Source organism: Callospermophilus lateralis, chromosome 4, assembly GCF_048772815.1.
Source record: "Callospermophilus lateralis isolate mCalLat2 chromosome 4, mCalLat2.hap1, whole genome shotgun sequence".
In the NCBI taxonomy this organism is placed as follows: Eukaryota; Metazoa; Chordata; class Mammalia; order Rodentia; family Sciuridae; genus Callospermophilus; species Callospermophilus lateralis.
Window position 1 is genome coordinate 75,947,138 of NC_135308.1, and position 17,175 is coordinate 75,964,312.

Consider the following 17,175-nt stretch of genomic DNA (forward strand, 5'->3'; position numbering starts at 1 on the left):
GCTTCACCTTGGGCTGGTGAAGACCTCAGTAGTGACCTCTGTCATGACCCCTGCATGTGCAGTCACAAGTGGCAGGGCCTGGGCACTAGGATGTAGCCCATCTGCAGCAGAGACTGTGGGAGGATGCTCCTCCATGGAGACCCCTTGAAAGAATTCCCCACGCAAAGACACTTTGCCGGGAGAATTCCAATTTTATTGCAAAAAGCTGTGTGCTTATATAGAACTAAGGGGTAGGTGATAGGGCTTATATAAGTGGCAGACAACCCGTTTATTGGCAAGTTCTTCCAGATATCAGCTTTGAAGCTCAGGAATTAGTTCTCATTGGAGCTAAGGTTCCCTGCCAGCGAGGTTTGAAATTGGCGCCGGCGGGAGAGTTCACACGGGCGGGAACTTTTTGCGCCACTGCAGAGAAGAAGAAGGTAAGAAGAAGAGGTCCTTAGGTGCCATGTTGGGTTTTTTTCTCTGGGGTATGGCTTCCGTTTATACTTTTCCCAACACCCCTAAATTTTCTTTCATTGAAACATAAGAACCAAGATTTTGAATTCCAACTTCCTGCTTTCCTGTGACACCAGTGACTAGGAAGGCTGAGACAAGAGGATAGTGAGTTCCACCAGCCTCAACAATAGAGAGGCTGTAAGCAACTTAGCAAGACCCTGTCTCAAAATAAAAAATAAAAAAGGCTGGGGATGTGGCTCAGTGGGTAAGCACTCCTGGGTTAAATTCCTGATGAAAGAGCGAGCGAGCGAGCGAGCGAGAGAGAGAGAGAGAGAGAGAGAGAGAAATTGCTAAATTTGATTTGGACACAGTGGTGCACACCTGTAATCCCAGCTACTCAAGAAGTTGAGGCAGGAGGATCTCAAGTTTGAGACCAGCCTCAGCAATTTAGCAAGACACTGTCTCAAAATAAAAAAATAAAATGGAAGGGCTGGGGATGTAGCTCAGTGGCAGAGTGTCCCTGGGTTCAATTCCCAGTATGGCAAAAACAAACAAATAAAAGAAAATAAAGAGCTGGGTATATAGCTCAGTGATAAGGTAGTGTCCCTAGTTTCAACCCCAGTGGGGGAGGGGGCACCAATTTTGGAGGTCATATAGCTGGGCAATGCATTATTAATTTCCCACTAGCTTTGCTATAGATAACACCTCTGGCTTGTAGATTGTGATGTTAATGGTTGCCTTGAGAGAGGAAAAAAAAAAAAAGCTTAAGATTTGCTTTTGCTGAGAGCACTGACTCTTCATTTGGGCTGGAAGATATCAAGTGGGTGATGAAACAGGATAAAAAACTTGCATCTCTGCCTTTATGTTGTGTCCGTTACCTTTGCTAACTTAACACTTGAGTGAGATTTCTGTTCATCTCTGCATGTAGACATGTTGATCATTTGAGAAATGTTTTGTCTGGAACTATAATCTAGGGTTGATTTGACTTAGATTTGCCTAATCTCTCTCTTTTCAAAATTGAAGATACCAAGGTGGATGTGACCGGGAGGGTATCCCCATTTGGGACACTAGAGCAGCACCTAGGTCTCTAGTCATCAGTTATTTCTTGTCTTATGTGCCACCTGACCTCGCCTCTCTATAAAGCCTTTGGCATACATGAGTCCTTGAAAATGCTCAGTAAAGATGTTTGACCCACTATCTTCCAAGCTAGTTTTTTAGTAATAAAGCTCTTTGTTCTCCCATCACTCTGTCTCTCTTTGTTGGGTGGCAGCAGAACTGGAATTTTTCTCCGTTACAATAATATTTAATTGTTATATATAGATGGGCTCTCAGGGAGAGAAAGAGACCCTAAGTAGTTGGAAAGCATGACCAGCCATGCTTGTCTCTTTAGTTAGATGAGCAAAACCTCAGGTACAGTGAATGCTTGTACCTGATCAACTGGAACAAAAACATAACCAATTAAATGTCACCAGGATTCAAAGACCTACAGGATGTGCCCATAACTGATTTATTACTGGAGTGCTGAAACAAAAAGAAACATTGTGAACCAGAAATATCAAATGATGGATATGGAATTTGATTTTCAAAAAAGCTTGCTTGGCAATCTGCATATTTCTTTCTTTCTACCCCCACCCCACCCCCCAGTACTGAGGATTGAACCTAGGGCTTAACCACTGAGCCCTTTTTATTTATTTTGTCCCCAGCCCTTTTCATTTATTTTCACTTTAAAACATTGTCTCGCTAAGTTGCTTAGGGCCTTACTGAGTTGCTGGGCTTTCCTCAAACTTGTGATCCTCTTGCCTCCGCCTCATGAGTATCTGGGATCACAAGCATGCACATTATGATTAGTTGTGCCTTGTTTTTGACACATCCTACAATTTTTTTCTTCTGCTTAAGTCAAGAAACTGACTAGGCTGAGTTGAAGTCCCATTGCCTTCCTGGAAGGATCTACTTGAGCCCTTGTCCAATGACACTCTCTAGCACAAGTATTTGTTGAATACATTAATAAAATTATTAGTATGCTAGACTATACATGCTACAAAATAAAGCATGTTGTAGAACTAAATGCAATGGGGTAAAGAAGATTAAAAGTTGTGGGAGAGGGATCAAGTTGGAACTTATAATAGAATGGCAAAGATAAACTTTAAGGAGAGGGGAAGGAATGTGTAAAAACTTAGAAGGCATCCACAGCACACAAAACCACAGGAAGAGGTGTGTGTGGGGTCGGGGTGGTCAGATATGGGAATATCTTTGGAGAGTTTTCCTGGCAGAGGCAAGAGCAAGAATACAAAGAATTATAGTAGTGGAAAAAGAAGTGTGGCGGGAGCACAATGTTCAAGGGACAAAATTAGTAAATGAGGTAACTGGGTTAGGTTCTTTCAGACACTGACTTACTCTGAGTGGAATGAAGAGTTCACTGGAGGATTTTGAACAAATGAGCAAAAGAGTTAACTGACCTTTGTAAAGAATTTGGCTAGAGAATTTGACTGTCTCAAAGTAGAAGTTTTAAAAAGGGCAGGGAATTAAAAAAAAAATTAAAAACAGGGCAGGGGAGTTAATTCAGTTGCAGAGTGCATGCCTAGCAGGTGCAAGTCCCTGGGTTCTATCCCCAGTAATGAGAGAGAGAGAGAGAGAGAGAGAGAGAGAGAGAGAGAGAGAGAGATTGATTCTCAGACTGGTTGGGAATTGGGAGGTTAGAATCAGAGACTGGTTTGGAAGTTATGGCATAACTCAGATGAAAAAATCAGTATTTTAGATTAGGGTTGTAACAGAGAAGATGATAAATGATCAAAATTTGAAAATATCTTAAAGATAGAGCTAAGCCAGAATTATCTAATGAATTGAATATGTAGGACAAGAGAAAGAAAGGAATTAGGAATCAATCTAGCTGAACATAGTGGTGCATGCTTGTAATCCCAGTGGCTCAGAAGGTTGAGACAGGAGGATGGCAAGTTCAAAGCCAGCCTCAGCAACCGTGAGGCACTAAGCAATTCAGTGAGACCCTGACTCTAATAAAATACAAAATTGGGCTGGGAATGTGGCTCAGTGGTTGAGTGCCCTTGAGTTCAATCCCTGGTACAAAGAAGAAAAAAAAAAAAAAAAAAAAAAGAAGGAATCCAAAGCTTTGTCCTGAACAATAGGAAGGACAGGGTGAGCATTAGCTGAGACATACAAGCCTTAAGGAAGTAATGACTGTGGAGGTGCCATGCCATGCCATGTTGTAGGGTTGGTGGTGAAGGTCAGAAACTCCATTTTGGACCACCGTAAGAAACTTTTACAGCCAGGCATGGTGGCACACACATGTATTTCCATGCTCTCAGGAGGCTGAGGCAGGAAGATAGCAAGATCAAGGTCAGATTCAGCAATTTAGCTAGACTCTTAGCAATTTAGCTAGATCCTGTCTCAAAATAAAAAATAAAATGGGCTGAGGATATAACTCAGTGGCAGAGCATCCTAAGGTTTGAACCCCAGTATCACAAGGAAAAAAGAAAGAAAAAAGAAGAGGTGCTTGAAAATGAGTGGCCAGCTACTTAGGCAGCGTATCCAGAGGAGGCACTATCCTGAAAAACAAGTAAGTATACAAAGTACAAGGAAGTAGCAGGATATGGAAGTAGCAGGATATAATCTCAGCTACTTGGGAGACTGAGGCAGGAAGATCTCCAATTGAAAAATAATTAGCAATTCAATTTCTTCTTCTTCCTCCTCCCCTTCCTCTTCCTCTCCTCCTCCTCCTCCTCCTCCTCCTCTTTCTTTTTCAGTGTGGAGGATCAAACCCAGGGCACATGCTAGACAAGCTCTCTACTACCAAACTACATCCCCAGTCCCTCAATTTAAATTTCAAAAAATGACCAGGCACAGTGGCACACACCTGTGATCCCTCTCCTGAGGCAGAAGGAGATTTCATTCCAGGCCAACCTCAGCAACTTAGCAAACTTCAGCAACTTTGCAAGATCCTGTCTCAAAACAAAAAATAAAAAGGACTAGAGATATAGCTCAGTGGTGAAGTTTCCCTGGATTCAATCCCCAGTACCAAAAAATACAAAAAAAAAAATAAATAAATAAATAAAAATAAAAATAAAATTAAATAGAACAATGAAAGAGAAAAATGAGCAAAGGAATTGTCAGATGAAGTTTAAATACACATGAACCATATGACAAAATTGAGTCTAATAAATTTAAATAAAAACAATTATGTATTTCTTCCTAATGGCTTGGGGGAACCCCCCCCCAAAAAAATTAAAAGAAACACAAGATTTTTTTGAAGCTTTGTCAGTGTGTACAGCGAGAGATATGGTTGTTAAATGCAGCCAGTGGGATTTGCAATGAATGTTTGCTGTCTGTCATTCCTACCCCCATGAATGTGAGTGTTGTCTGAGAGGAAGGTCAGCAAACAGTGACACCTGTGATAAGTGCCATAGAAGATGACCACCCAAGGTTCAATGGGATGAAGAAGTATCTAAATTCGTTTTGGCAAATCAAGGAAGTATTTGCAGTAGAAGAGACCTTCGAACTTGGGTTGTGCAAAGGAGATGAAATGACCTCACAGGAGAATAAATAGACGGATATCATTAGAACATCAACAGTGACCATAGTGGTAGTAGGAAGTGAAACTGACTAGGGACCTGGAGATCAGAACAATAAAGTCATCAAATGCTAAATACCAAACTGGAATCTAGGGTTTTTTCTTTCTTTTTGGTGGTGATGGTGGTTTTTTCAGTATCAACAATCTAACCCAGAGGGCTTAGCCACTGAACTACATCCCTAAACCTTTTTACTTTTTATTTTGAGACAGGGTCTCACTAAGTTGCTGTGACTGACTTCCAACTTTCTATCCTCTTGCCTTAGTCTCTTGAGTCACTAGGATTACAGGCATGTGCCACTGTGCCCAGCAAGAGTTCAGATTTTATCCTGTCACCAGAAATTATTATATATTAGATGAATATTCTGTCTTTCTTTGGGAAGAACAAGTTATTTTAATAGGTGGTATAGAATAATGTAAAATGATAACATTTCTTCTCAAAAAGCTTGGAAATTATTTTGGATACAAATAAGCTAATTCTTAAATAGCAGTTGAAAATTTTATAATAATTTGACCAAAACAAAACATGCAAATTCATAGGTGTTACATACTTAGACTTCTCAATAACTTCCATTTTTATGAATGTCAAGGTTTTTTTTTTTTTTTTTTTTTGGTGACACTGGAGATCAAACTTATGGTCTTGAATATGCAAGGCAAGCACTCTGCCTCTGAGCACATCCCCAGCCCTTCTATTCTTTTTCACATGTAGTTGCTTCAGGCAAATATCTGATTGTCTTACTAAAGAGAAGCCTACCTAAGCTTTAAAGCTGTCTTGCTTGTGAATGTTTTGTAGGAGTTTACTATGCTGCAGACATTGTGCTGAGCAAATTCTCATGCAGCCAGGCACAGTGGTCCATGCCTGTAATCCCAGCTACTCAGGAGACTGAGGCAGGATTGATTGCAAGTGCAGGGTCAGCCTGGGCAATTTAGCCAGACCTTGTCTCAAAATAAAAAAATAAACAGGGCTGAGCATGGGACTCAGTGGTTAAGCACCTCTGGGTTCAATCCCTGGTACCAAATAATCATAATAACAACAACAATAATAATAATAAAATAAAATAAATTTTAAAAATTACCCAGTTTCCTGCTTTTTCTTTTTTTCTTTTTTTGGTACTGGGAATTGAACACAGGGGCGCTTAACCACTAAGCCACATCCACATCCCCAGCCCACTTTGTTTTTTATTTTGAACTCAGTGGTAGAGCACATGCCTAGCTAGTAGAGGTAGCTGGTAGAGGCTCACGTTAGATCTCCAATAAGAGAAAGGTGGGGGATTAAATAAGTCAGTTATTATTTTCAATGGAGAAGAAACAAATTAAGGAAGGTTCAGGGACATGCCCAATGTCATACAGCTAGTAAGTAATGAAATCAGAATTAACACAGTTAGACTCTTAACTTTTAATCAAGAAGGACAAAATTAGATGAATGAAATTTAATCCTTTTAAACTGAAAACAGATGGGGAGTGTAGATTAATTTCCTTGGGAATACTTTTCTTTCCTTGATTTGGTTTCCCACATCACTGTGGATGTAGTCTGTTAGAAATCTACATGTACATTTGTCTAACTAGACAATTAATTATAAGAACAAATTGTTTACTGTTATGTTGCTAGCACCTATCTCAGTGTCTGGCACATAATAGATGCCTTAATAACTCTTTTTTGTTTGTTTTGGCAGTGCTGAGGATCAAACCCAGGGCCTCTTGCATGCTAGGCAAGCACTCTACCACAGAGCTACATTCCCAGTTCCTAATAAAAGTATATTAAATGAATAAATGCATGTCTCCTTTTCACTCTGTCTACCATGACAAATCTCAGGTAGTACAGTTTATGTCCACGCATCAGTAATTCTTTGTTTCTTTTTGGGAGAGCAGATTGACAGAAGAGGAAAAAAAATGTATCTTCACATCCAATTGCCTTTGAGAACCTGGGAAGAAAGCAATTCGCACTTGATTATCTTCCATCAGGTAAGTTAGCAGCCCTTGAATCGCTGGCTGTGCATTCTGGAGCTGCAGCTGTTCTCAGCGTGCAGCCAGCCTGCTTTGTCCCACCTCCGAGGCCATGCTTCCTTCCCTGCCATTTTTACCTGTTGGCTTCCTGCTAATTGTAGCTATGGGGCATACATTTCAATTTCAAGAATCCGACTTTCTCCAGTTTCTGGGCTTAGACAAGGTGCCTTCACCCCGCAAGTTCCAATCCGTGCCTTTTATCTTGAAGAAAATTTTCCAAGATCGAGAGACAGCAACAACCACTGGGGTCTCCCAAGATTTATGCTACATGAAGGAGCTGGGTGTCCGCGGGAATGTGCTTCGTCTTCTTCCTGACAAAGGTAAAGAAATGGGAGAGTTTCCAGGGGGAAATCCGGAAGTGGGTGGTATGAAGAGGAGAAAGGAAAACGGGAAATTACAATTGCTCATGGCTTATGGAAGGCCCTGTGCTACTATTTTGCATATTTTCTCATTTAATCCCAGCAACAATCCTCAGGGGAAGACAAATAAGTATTATCAACTTCTTTTTAATATTTTTTAAAATTTGTTGATAGATCTTTTATTTTATGTATTTATACATGGTGCTAAGAATCGAATCCAGTGCCTCACATATCCCAGGCAGGTGCGCTACCCCTGAGCCAAAGCCCCACCCCCAAATGGTATTCTTTTTTTTTTTTTTTTTTTTTTTTGTGGTGCTGGGGATTGAACCCAGGGCTTGGTACTTGTGAGGCAAGCACTTTGCCAACTGAGCTAGATCCCCAGCCCTCAACTTTTTAACCAAGGAAATTAAGGCTCAGACAGTAGGTAACCTGTGAGCTACCTATTCAAGAAGATAGCTAGCACATGAACAAAGGATTCAAAGTATTTTTTTTTTTTTTTGGAATTTCTGTTTGTTTGTTTAGGTGGTCCCAGAGATAAAACCCAGGGCTAAGCAAGCACTCGCCACAGAGCTTGTACACCCGCGGCCCCTCAAAAGAGGTTTTTTGTTTGTTTGTTTTTTAATTTCCTTTCTTTTTTTCTTCTTTTTCTTTTTTCCTTCTAATTTTGATACTGGGGATTGAACCTAGCAGCATTTCACCACTGAACTACATCTTTAGCCCTTTTATTTTTTACTTTTGAGACAGGGTCTCGCTAAATTGTTGGGGGTCTCCCAACATTGCTGAGACTGGACTTAAATTTGTGATCATCTTGCCTTACTTAAGTTTACTGAAGTGCTGGAATTATAGGCATGCACCACTTTGCTGGTTCAAGGTAGTTTTTTTCTGAATCAACTGCTTTGTGCTTCAGTTTAGAGAATATATAATGGTGTAATTAAAGCTGTCACCTATTCTTTTTTTTTTTTTTTTTTTTTTTTTTTGAGACAGGGCCTCACCTAGTTGCTGAGTACCTCACTAAATTGCTGAGTCTGGCCACCAACTCCTACCTCAGCCAAGTTGTTGGACTTACAGGAATGCACAACACCACTGGCTTCAGTCTCTCATTCTTTAGTCAAACAATATACACACATCCTGGTCTTTCATATGCTAAGCAGAAGACAAAAAATGTTGAGCTCATTTTGTTCATAAACTTCCCTTCTACTTATGCCTCCATTACTGATGGGGGGGGCGAGTTTTCCTTGATTTGTGAATATAGAGCAATAATATATGCCATTATCATATCCTTTATATAAGGATCCATTCAGTTGCTTCCCCATGGGACCACCCACCAAGTTACCCAAGCCATCTATTAAAGGTAGATTCTTTCAGGTCCATTCCTGTCCCTCACTACCTAATTCTTATTCAAAATCCAAGATAAGGGTTGAGAATCTGCATGTCTTATGTGTCCTCTCTGGTGATTCAAATGCAGAATTGAGTACTTGGTTAGTTTTACTGCAACTGAGAGAATATTTGAATATTTATTTGCCTGGGAAAGTATTTATTGAATACCCGCTGTGAGCCAGGAACTGTGTATGAATTTGTGAATATAGCAATTAACAATAAAGTCTGCCCTTTTAAAGAATTTATGGAGGTCAAAGAGATGACTTCTGTGTGTGGTGCTAGGTACAGTATAATGTGAGATGCTTCACCTCAGGGGTGGAGGGTTAGAGAAAATTACTGGAGGAGGATTTAGAGGTAGGAGGAGTGTGAAGAACCCATTGAAAGGTTTTCTATGGAGAGAGTAGAGAACAGAGGTGAGAATATGGTTTGGAGAATATTACCCTTCCTTCCCATGGAAATAACTGTGATAATGGGAGGATTCTATTTCTATCAAATAATAAATGAAAAAGACATACTCTCATGCTCAGTGGTAAAGTGCTTGCCTAGCATGTAGGAGGTTCTGGGTTTAATCCCCACTACTGAAAAAGACATACTCTAATAATTGTCCCTTTCTATTTTTTCTGCTAGAGAGAACCACCATTAATAGTTATTATATATTCTTTCAGATTTTTCTTCTTTGCTAATATAATAGAGATTATAAACTTTTATATATATGTATATACACACCATAGGGTGCTCCAACCACTGAGCTACATCTCCAGGACTTTTAAAAATTGTTTACTTTGAGATGGAGTCTCCCTAATTGTTCAGGCTGTCCTCAAATTCAAAATCTTCCTGTCTCAGCCTCTTGAGTAGCTGGGATTACAGGTGTGTACCACATGCCCATCTACTATTTTTGTTTAAATGGCGTTATACTATACATTCCTTCAGTATCATGAACACCTATTATATGTGAGAAGAAGTGGATAACTTACTTACATTTTAAGAGTTACATGAGCTGGACATGGTAGCACACACCTGTAATCCCTGCCATTCCAGAGGCTGAGACAGCAGGATGGCAAGTTCAAAGCCAGCCTCAACAATTTAACAAGGCCCTAAACAATTTAGGGAGAATCTGTCTCAAAATAAAGATAGAAAGGGGAGGGAATGTAGTCAGTAGCCAAGCACCTCTGGATTAAATCCCTGGTACTAAAAAAAAAAAAAAAAAAAAAAAAAAAAAAAAAAAAAAAAATTACATGATATTTCTTTGTATAAATACACTATAATATATGTAACAGATGTCCTTTGATAGCCATACACTTTTTTTTGTGCCTATGCAACTTTTCTTTCTTTTCTTTTTTGTATGCACTTTTTCTGCTGTTAACTCAGGATAAATTCTTAGAAGTAGGCACGTTTAAACTTTTGATACATAGCAAGTGTTCTCCAAAATTCTTACCCTGCTGTAAGTGTATGAGAATTGTTACTTCCCACAATTTAATAGAAGTCTTTTTAAAAACAGAAGCTTATTGGGTTGGGGTGTAGCTCAGTGGTAGAGGTTGCCTTGCATACATGAACTTTGGATTCTATCCCTAGCACCACAAAAAGAAAGAAAGAAAGAAAAAGAAACCAAGATAATAGAAACTTACTGAAGTCTGATATGTATTCAGAAAAATGCATAAATCATAGAGAACAGGTCAATGAATTTTCAAGGAACAAACAGTACCCATATCAAGAAATAAAACATTACCAGCACACTAGATGATCCTTCTTGCTCTTTTCTGATTCATTATTCTTAGTATTGTAACATCTAACCATCTAACAGTCCATGGTAGTTTTTTTTCTTTGTTTGTTTTGTACCAGAGATTGAACTCAGGGGCTCAACCACTGAATCACACCCCCAGCCCTATTTTGTATTTTATTTAGGGACAGGGTCTCACTGAGTTGCTTAGCACCTTGCTTTTGCTGATTCTGGCTTTGAACTCGCAATCCTCTTGCCTCAGCCTCCCTAGGCACTAGGATTACAGGCGTGTGTGTCACTGTACCTGGCGACATGATAGTTTTGACAGCTTTTGAACTTGATATAAATAGAAATATAGAATGCATTATTCTTTAATATGTGACAACTTACCCATCCATGTTACACCAGATGGACATCTCCTTAAAGTGTGTGTGTGTGTGTGTGTGTGTGTGTGTGTGTGTGTGGTGTGTGCTGGGGATTGAACCTTGGGAGTGTGCATGTTAGGCAAACCACAGACTGTACCCCAGGCCCATTAATGGTCTTTTGAACATTTTCACTTCCTATTGTCAAAAATATGTCCATCTTTTTCTTTTTTGCTTTTGGGTTTTCTTTCATGCTTCAGAAATGTAGTTTAGTGGCTGGTTGTGTTGGTACACTCATGTAATCCCAGCAGCTCAGGAGCTGAGGCAGGAGGATAGTGAGTTCAAAGCTAGCCTCAACAATTTAGCCAGACCCTAAGCAACTCAGCAAGATCCTGACTCAAAATAAAAAGGCTAAGGATATAGCTCAGTGGATAAGCACACCTGGGTTCAATCCCATGTACCAAGAAAAAGGGAAACTGGGTAATTTTTAAAATGTATTTTATTATTTATTATTATTAGGTACCAGGGATTGAACCCAGGGATGCTTAACTACTGAGTCACATTCCCAGCCCCCTTTTTTTTTTTTTTTTTTTTTTTTTTGAGACAGGTTCTCCTTAAGTTGGTTAGGGCCTCACTGATTTGCTAAGGCTAGCTTTGCATACTTGTTGTCCTGCTTCAGCTCCCCCAACCCTGCCAGCCTCTAGGATTACAGGTGTGTGTGCCACCATGCCCCACAAACTGGGTAATTTTCTTTTTTCTTTTTGCTCTTCATGTTACTTTTTTATTTTTTTCAGGCTTAGACATTTCACTATTGACTTCCCATCAAAAGAATGAGGATTTAGATATCATTTCTCTTCCACCCTTACCAAATATTCATCTTAGCTGTTCACCCTCCTTATTTAGAAAAACCGGGTAATTTTAAATGCTTTTTATGTTTGTTGCTTATTTTGTTTTATTCTTTTATCCTGCTCCCCCCGACTTCTACTGGGGATTGAAAACTGGGGTGCTCTACTATGGAGCTACATTTGCAGCCCTTTTTATTTTTTATTTTGAGATAGGGTCTCACTTAGTTGCCAAAACTAGCTTGGAATTTCCAATCCTTCTGCTTCAGCCTCTCCAGTCTCTGGGATTACTTGGCCACCATGCCCAAGTTTTATCTTGCTTTGTCTCTCTTTCTCTCATTCAATATCTGTTTTCTGTCTCTCTCTTTTCTAATTTTTTTTTTTTTTTTTTTTTTTTTAGGGCTGAGACTGTATTCCAGTGGTAGAGTGCTTGTGCAAAGCCCTGAGTTTGATCACCAGCACTGCAAAATTGTGTGTGTGTGTGTGTGTGTGTGTGTGTGTGCTTCTTTAAGTTGACACATAGTAATTGTACATATTTATGGAGTAGTGTGATATCTCAATACATGTATATAATGTATAATATAAGATCAGGGTAACTGGCATACTCATACCCTCAGACATACATAATTTCTCTGCATTGGGAACATTCAACATCCTCTCTATTAGCTATTTAAAAATATTCAACTGTTGGCTAGGCATGGTGGCACATGCCCGTAACCCCAGTGGCTTGGGAGCCTGAGGCAGGAGCATCACAAGTTCAAAGCCAGCCTCAGCAACAGTGAGGCACTAAGCAACTCAATGAGACCCTGTCTCTAAATAAAATACAAAATAGAGCTGGAGATGTGGCTCAGTGATTGAGTTCAGTTCCCAGTACTAAATAAATAAATAAATACATACATACATACATACATACCTTTTTTTTGTTGTTTGTTTGTTTTCTTTTCTTCTTCTTCTTCTTCTTCTTTTTTTTTTTTTTTTTTTTTTTGTTACCAGGGATTGAACCCAGGATGCTTAACCACTGAGCCATATCCCCATCCCTTTTTATTTTTTGAGACAGGGTCTTGCTAAGTTGCTGGGGCTGGCCTTGACCTTGGGATCCTCCTGCCTAGGCATCTGGAGTAGCTGGGATTACAGGGGTATGTCACTGCACCCACTGACTTATTGTTTTTTGTTTTTGTTTTTAAGAGAGAGAGAGAGAGAGAGAGAATTTTAATATTTATTTTTAGTTTTCGGCGGACACAACATCTTTGTTTGTATGTGGTGCTGAGGATTGAACCCCAGGCCGCACACATGCCAGGCAAGCGCTCTACCACTTGAGCCATATCCCCAGCCCCTCACTTATTGTTTTTATTGATGATAGTATCATAGATCATAGAAAGGTTTGATTACTTTCCTTACCCATTGTTAGGGCCACAGTGACATTTCTACAATAAAAAGTTAACAAGAAAAGTGTAACAGATTTATTTAGTTTTGTGTGACATTGAAGCATTCAGAAATGAAGACCCAAAGACCCATGGAAAACTGAGAGCGTAGCTCACTGACCAGACCACTTGCCCTAGCATGCTCAAGGCCCTGGGTTCCACCTTCAAACACTGAAACAAACAAAACCAAAGCAAAGACCCATGGAAAACCATTGTATGCTTAGTTTTGATAAATAGTGGAAAGCCATGTAGAAATGTGATTGGACGACACACTTTGACCGAATGGTCTTGGAGTGAGCGTTGAAACTCAGCGAGTCCTGTCTCTTCAGATCCTTGGATTCTGTGCAGCTCTTCTCTTGGGTGAAGAGCAGGACCCCTGGGGAATGAGGGTTTACAAAAGACAAGGAAGAGAGGGGCTCTTCTAGGTTTTATGGCTTACTTGGAGGGAGAGGAATTTAAGCTTCTATGCTCCACCCAATTGCTTAGGGGGAGAAAGTGGTGTCACTCAGGAGAACAGAAGGCAGAGAGACCTTGCTTCTGAGGCCTTTCCAGTCACCTTCAATTTAGAGTACTCAGCATGCCAAAATGTCATGTTCTGAGCATTACCCAACAATCCTGGTAATATTATTGGTACTTACTGCCTATATTCATAATGGAATGAAATGCTAAATTCCATTTAAAATTTAACGAAAACAAAGATAAAATTATTTTTTCCAATCCATTTGTGGGCTCCTAATTTCCTTCCAGGACCCCTTGGGAGTTACAAAGAATGAAATCCCAGCCACTTGGGAGGCTGAGGCATGAGGATCATGATTTCAAAGCCAGCCTCAGCAATTTAACGAGGCCCTAAACAACTTAGCAAGACCCTGTCTCAAAATAAAATATAAAAAAAAGGCTGGGGCTGGGGATGTGGCTCAAGCAGTAACGTGCTTGCCTGGCATGTGCGGGCCGCTGGGTTCCATCCTCAGCACCACATAAAAATAAAATAAAGATGTTGTGTCCACCGAAAACTGAAAAATAAATATTAAAAAATTCCCTCTCTCTCTCTCTTCTCTCTCTCTGTCTCTATCTCTGTCTCTCTCCCTCTTAAAAAAAAAAAAAAAGGGCTGGGGTTGTGGCTTAGAATTTAAGTACCCTGGGTTTAATCCCCAGGACCGCCCCCCTACACACAAAAAAAGCAAAAAACAAATAAGAAAATATAAGAATGAGGAGTGGGAGTGAGGACAAATCCTCCCAAATGGTAGGGCTTGAAAAGAACTCACAGTTCCTTGCTGTATATGTGGACAGTGTGACATTTATAGCATTTTGGAGGACATGAGGTTAGAAAATACTGTGGTGACTTTCACATGTCGCTTTTCCCATCTAGGTTTCTTTATTTACTCAAACAAACTCTCCCAGGATGACTCTTGCCTACAGAAGCTCCTCTACTTTAACCTGTCTGCCATCAAAGAAAAGGAGCAGTTAACAATGGCTCAGCTGGGCCTGGACTTGGGGCCTAATTCTTACTATAACCTGGAACCAGAACTGGAGTTGGCTCTGTGGGTCATTCAAGAGCCTCAGGTGTGGGGGCGGTCTATCCTCAAGCCAGGTAAAATGTTTGCCCTGCAGTCTGTACCATGGCCTCAAGGTGCCCTTCACTTCAATCTACTGGATGTGGTTAAGGATTGGAATAACAAACCCCAGAAGAACCTGGGCTTATTCTTGGAGATTGTGGTCAGAGGAGACAGAGACTTTGCAGTGAACTTCCAGATGGAGGCCACCTGTGCCAGACTGAGACCTTCCTTTCGCGCTTCCCTGCTGGTGGTAACCCTCAATCCTGAGCAGTGCCACTCTGCTTCCCGAAAAAGGAGGGCAGCCATTCCTGTCCCTAAGGCTTCTCACAAGAATCTCTGCCGACCTCACCAGCTCTTCATCAACTTCCAGGACCTAGGTTGGCACAAATGGATCATTGCCCCCAAAGGGTTCATGGCAAATTACTGCCATGGAGATTGTCCCCTCGCTCTGACCACCTATTTAAATAGTTCCAATTATGCTTTCATGCAAGCACTGATGCATGCGGTTGATCCAGAGATCCCCCAGGCTGTCTGTATCCCCACCAAACTATCTCCCATTTCCATGCTCTACCAAGATAATAATGACAATGTCATTCTTCGACATTATGAAGACATGGTAGTTGATGAATGTGGGTGTGGATAGGATTACAGAAGTAGGAATAGAAGGAGTATTCTTAGGGTAAATTTTCTAATAAATTTACCTATCTAGATTATGACCTTCTGGATCTGAAATGTCAATCAATTGTAATTAATGATGCATAGAATTACACACACATGTAATAGAGTCTTAATGATCTTAGTCAATTTCTGCTCTACTCTAATCATTATGCATGTGACAGTATATTAGACTCTGGATAGAAGGAAATGAATTTACTGATGGCCTTTTATACAGGCAGGGATTATTCTGTGTTACTCAAGAAATGTTATTTCATTGTTGCTTGAAATATGCACTGTTGTTTATGTTTTCTAGATTTTAGAGAAGCCACAACAAGTTTCTCAAGGACATAAGCCTTAAACACTGTATTCCATAAATATGTACCATTATTTTAAGTCAATAAAAATTTTTAAATTACTTTGAGAAAATATGATGTAGAAAATTCTGATATCTACATTTCCTCTGCTTTTCCTTCCTTCTATGCTTCAGATAGAATCCTGGGCCTTATACATGCCAGGCAAGTACTCTACCACTGAGTTACATGCCCAGTTCTTTTTATTTATTTAATTTTGAAACAGAGTCTTGCTAAATTGCTGAGGTTGGCCTTGAACTTATGATTCTCTTGCCTCAGCCTCCTGAGTAGCTGGGACTATAGGCATACACCACTGCACCTGACTGAGGGTTTAAATTTTTTCATATTCTTACCAATGTTCATTATTGTCAATTTGTGTGTGTGTGTGTGGTGCTGGAATTGAAATCAGGACCTTGCAAATGCTAGGCAATTACTCTACAAGTGAGCTATGCTCTCTGCTCTTATTTCTTTTTTTGGGGGGATGAGGGGTGTGAATAATGGGGATTGACACAGGGACACTTTGTTACTGAGCCACATCCCCAGCCCTTTTAATTTTTTTTTTGAGATAGGGTCTTGCTAAGTTGCTTAGGGCTTTGCCAAGTTGCTGAGGCTGGCCTTGAATTTGTAATCCTCCTGTCTTAGCCCTGCAAATTGCTGAGATTACAGGCATGTGACACCAGTGATTTTTTTTGGACATGGGGAGTTTATGTGTGTATGGTGCTGAGGATTGAACACAGTGCCTTATGCATGTTTTTTTTTTTTTTTTTTTTTTGATACTGGGGATTGAACTCAGGGCATTCAACCACTGAGCCACATCTCCAGCCCTATTTTGTATTTTATTTAGAGACAGGGTCTCACTGAGTTGCTTAGTGCCTTGTCATTGCTGAGGCTGGCTTTGAACTCACGATCCTCCTGCCTCAGTTTCCTGAGCCACTGGGATTATGGGTGTGCAACACCGCGCCTGGCTCCTAGTGATTTTTTTTTTTTTAATATTTAGTTTTAGTTGTATTTGAACACAATACCTTTATTCTATTTATTTTTATGTGGTGCTGGGGATTGAATCCAGGGCCTCACACATGCTAGGTGAGTCCTCTACCGCTAAGCCACAACCCCAGCCCCTAGTGATTTTTTAATAGATCTTATATATGACCCTATAACTCAGATCACACTGTATAAATTATTTTGTTTCTTTTCTGACAATTATATCAGATTTTTTTTCTAATTGTCAACATCTACATAATTTAAGCATGTGCTATATATAATTATTTAGGCATACCACAATTTACTTAAGAACATTATTATTGGGTATTATGTCATTCGCAATTTCCATGATGGAATAGTGCTAATTGTTCATGTCATTGTCCATCCTTTGTCCCCACCTCCTTAGAAAGTTTTCAGATATAGAATCACTAAGTCAAAGGTATAAATTAACTCTTGTAACAATTAACGTAATAATAAATGATAAATAAATTAAAACAAAACTGCACATAGTTGGGGGAAAAAGAAAAATTCACATAGA

The 17,175-nt window shown here is 39.9% G+C and overlaps 1 protein-coding gene across 1 annotated transcript; it reads left to right on the forward strand.

The window, feature by feature from the left end:
* The first annotated feature begins 7,070 nt into the window (after positions 1 to 7,070).
* Gdf3 (growth differentiation factor 3) lies at positions 7,071 to 15,292 on the forward strand. Its single transcript, XM_076852630.1, has 2 exons — positions 7,071 to 7,338; positions 14,463 to 15,292. The coding sequence occupies exons 1-2, from the start codon at positions 7,071 to 7,073 to the stop codon at positions 15,290 to 15,292; spliced, it is 1,098 nt and encodes a 365-aa protein (XP_076708745.1).
* The last annotated feature ends 1,883 nt before the right edge of the window (positions 15,293 to 17,175 follow it).

Bases quoted from the DNA above. Each gene is read 5' to 3' on its own strand.
- Gdf3 (XM_076852630.1), top strand. From the start codon at position 7,071: ATGCTTCCTTCCCTGCCATTTTTACCTGTTGGCTTCCTGCTAATTGTA. The intron at 7,339-14,462 runs GTAAAGAAATGG...TTTCCCATCTAG, and splicing joins TCGTCTTCTTCCTGACAAAG to GTTTCTTTATTTACTCAAAC.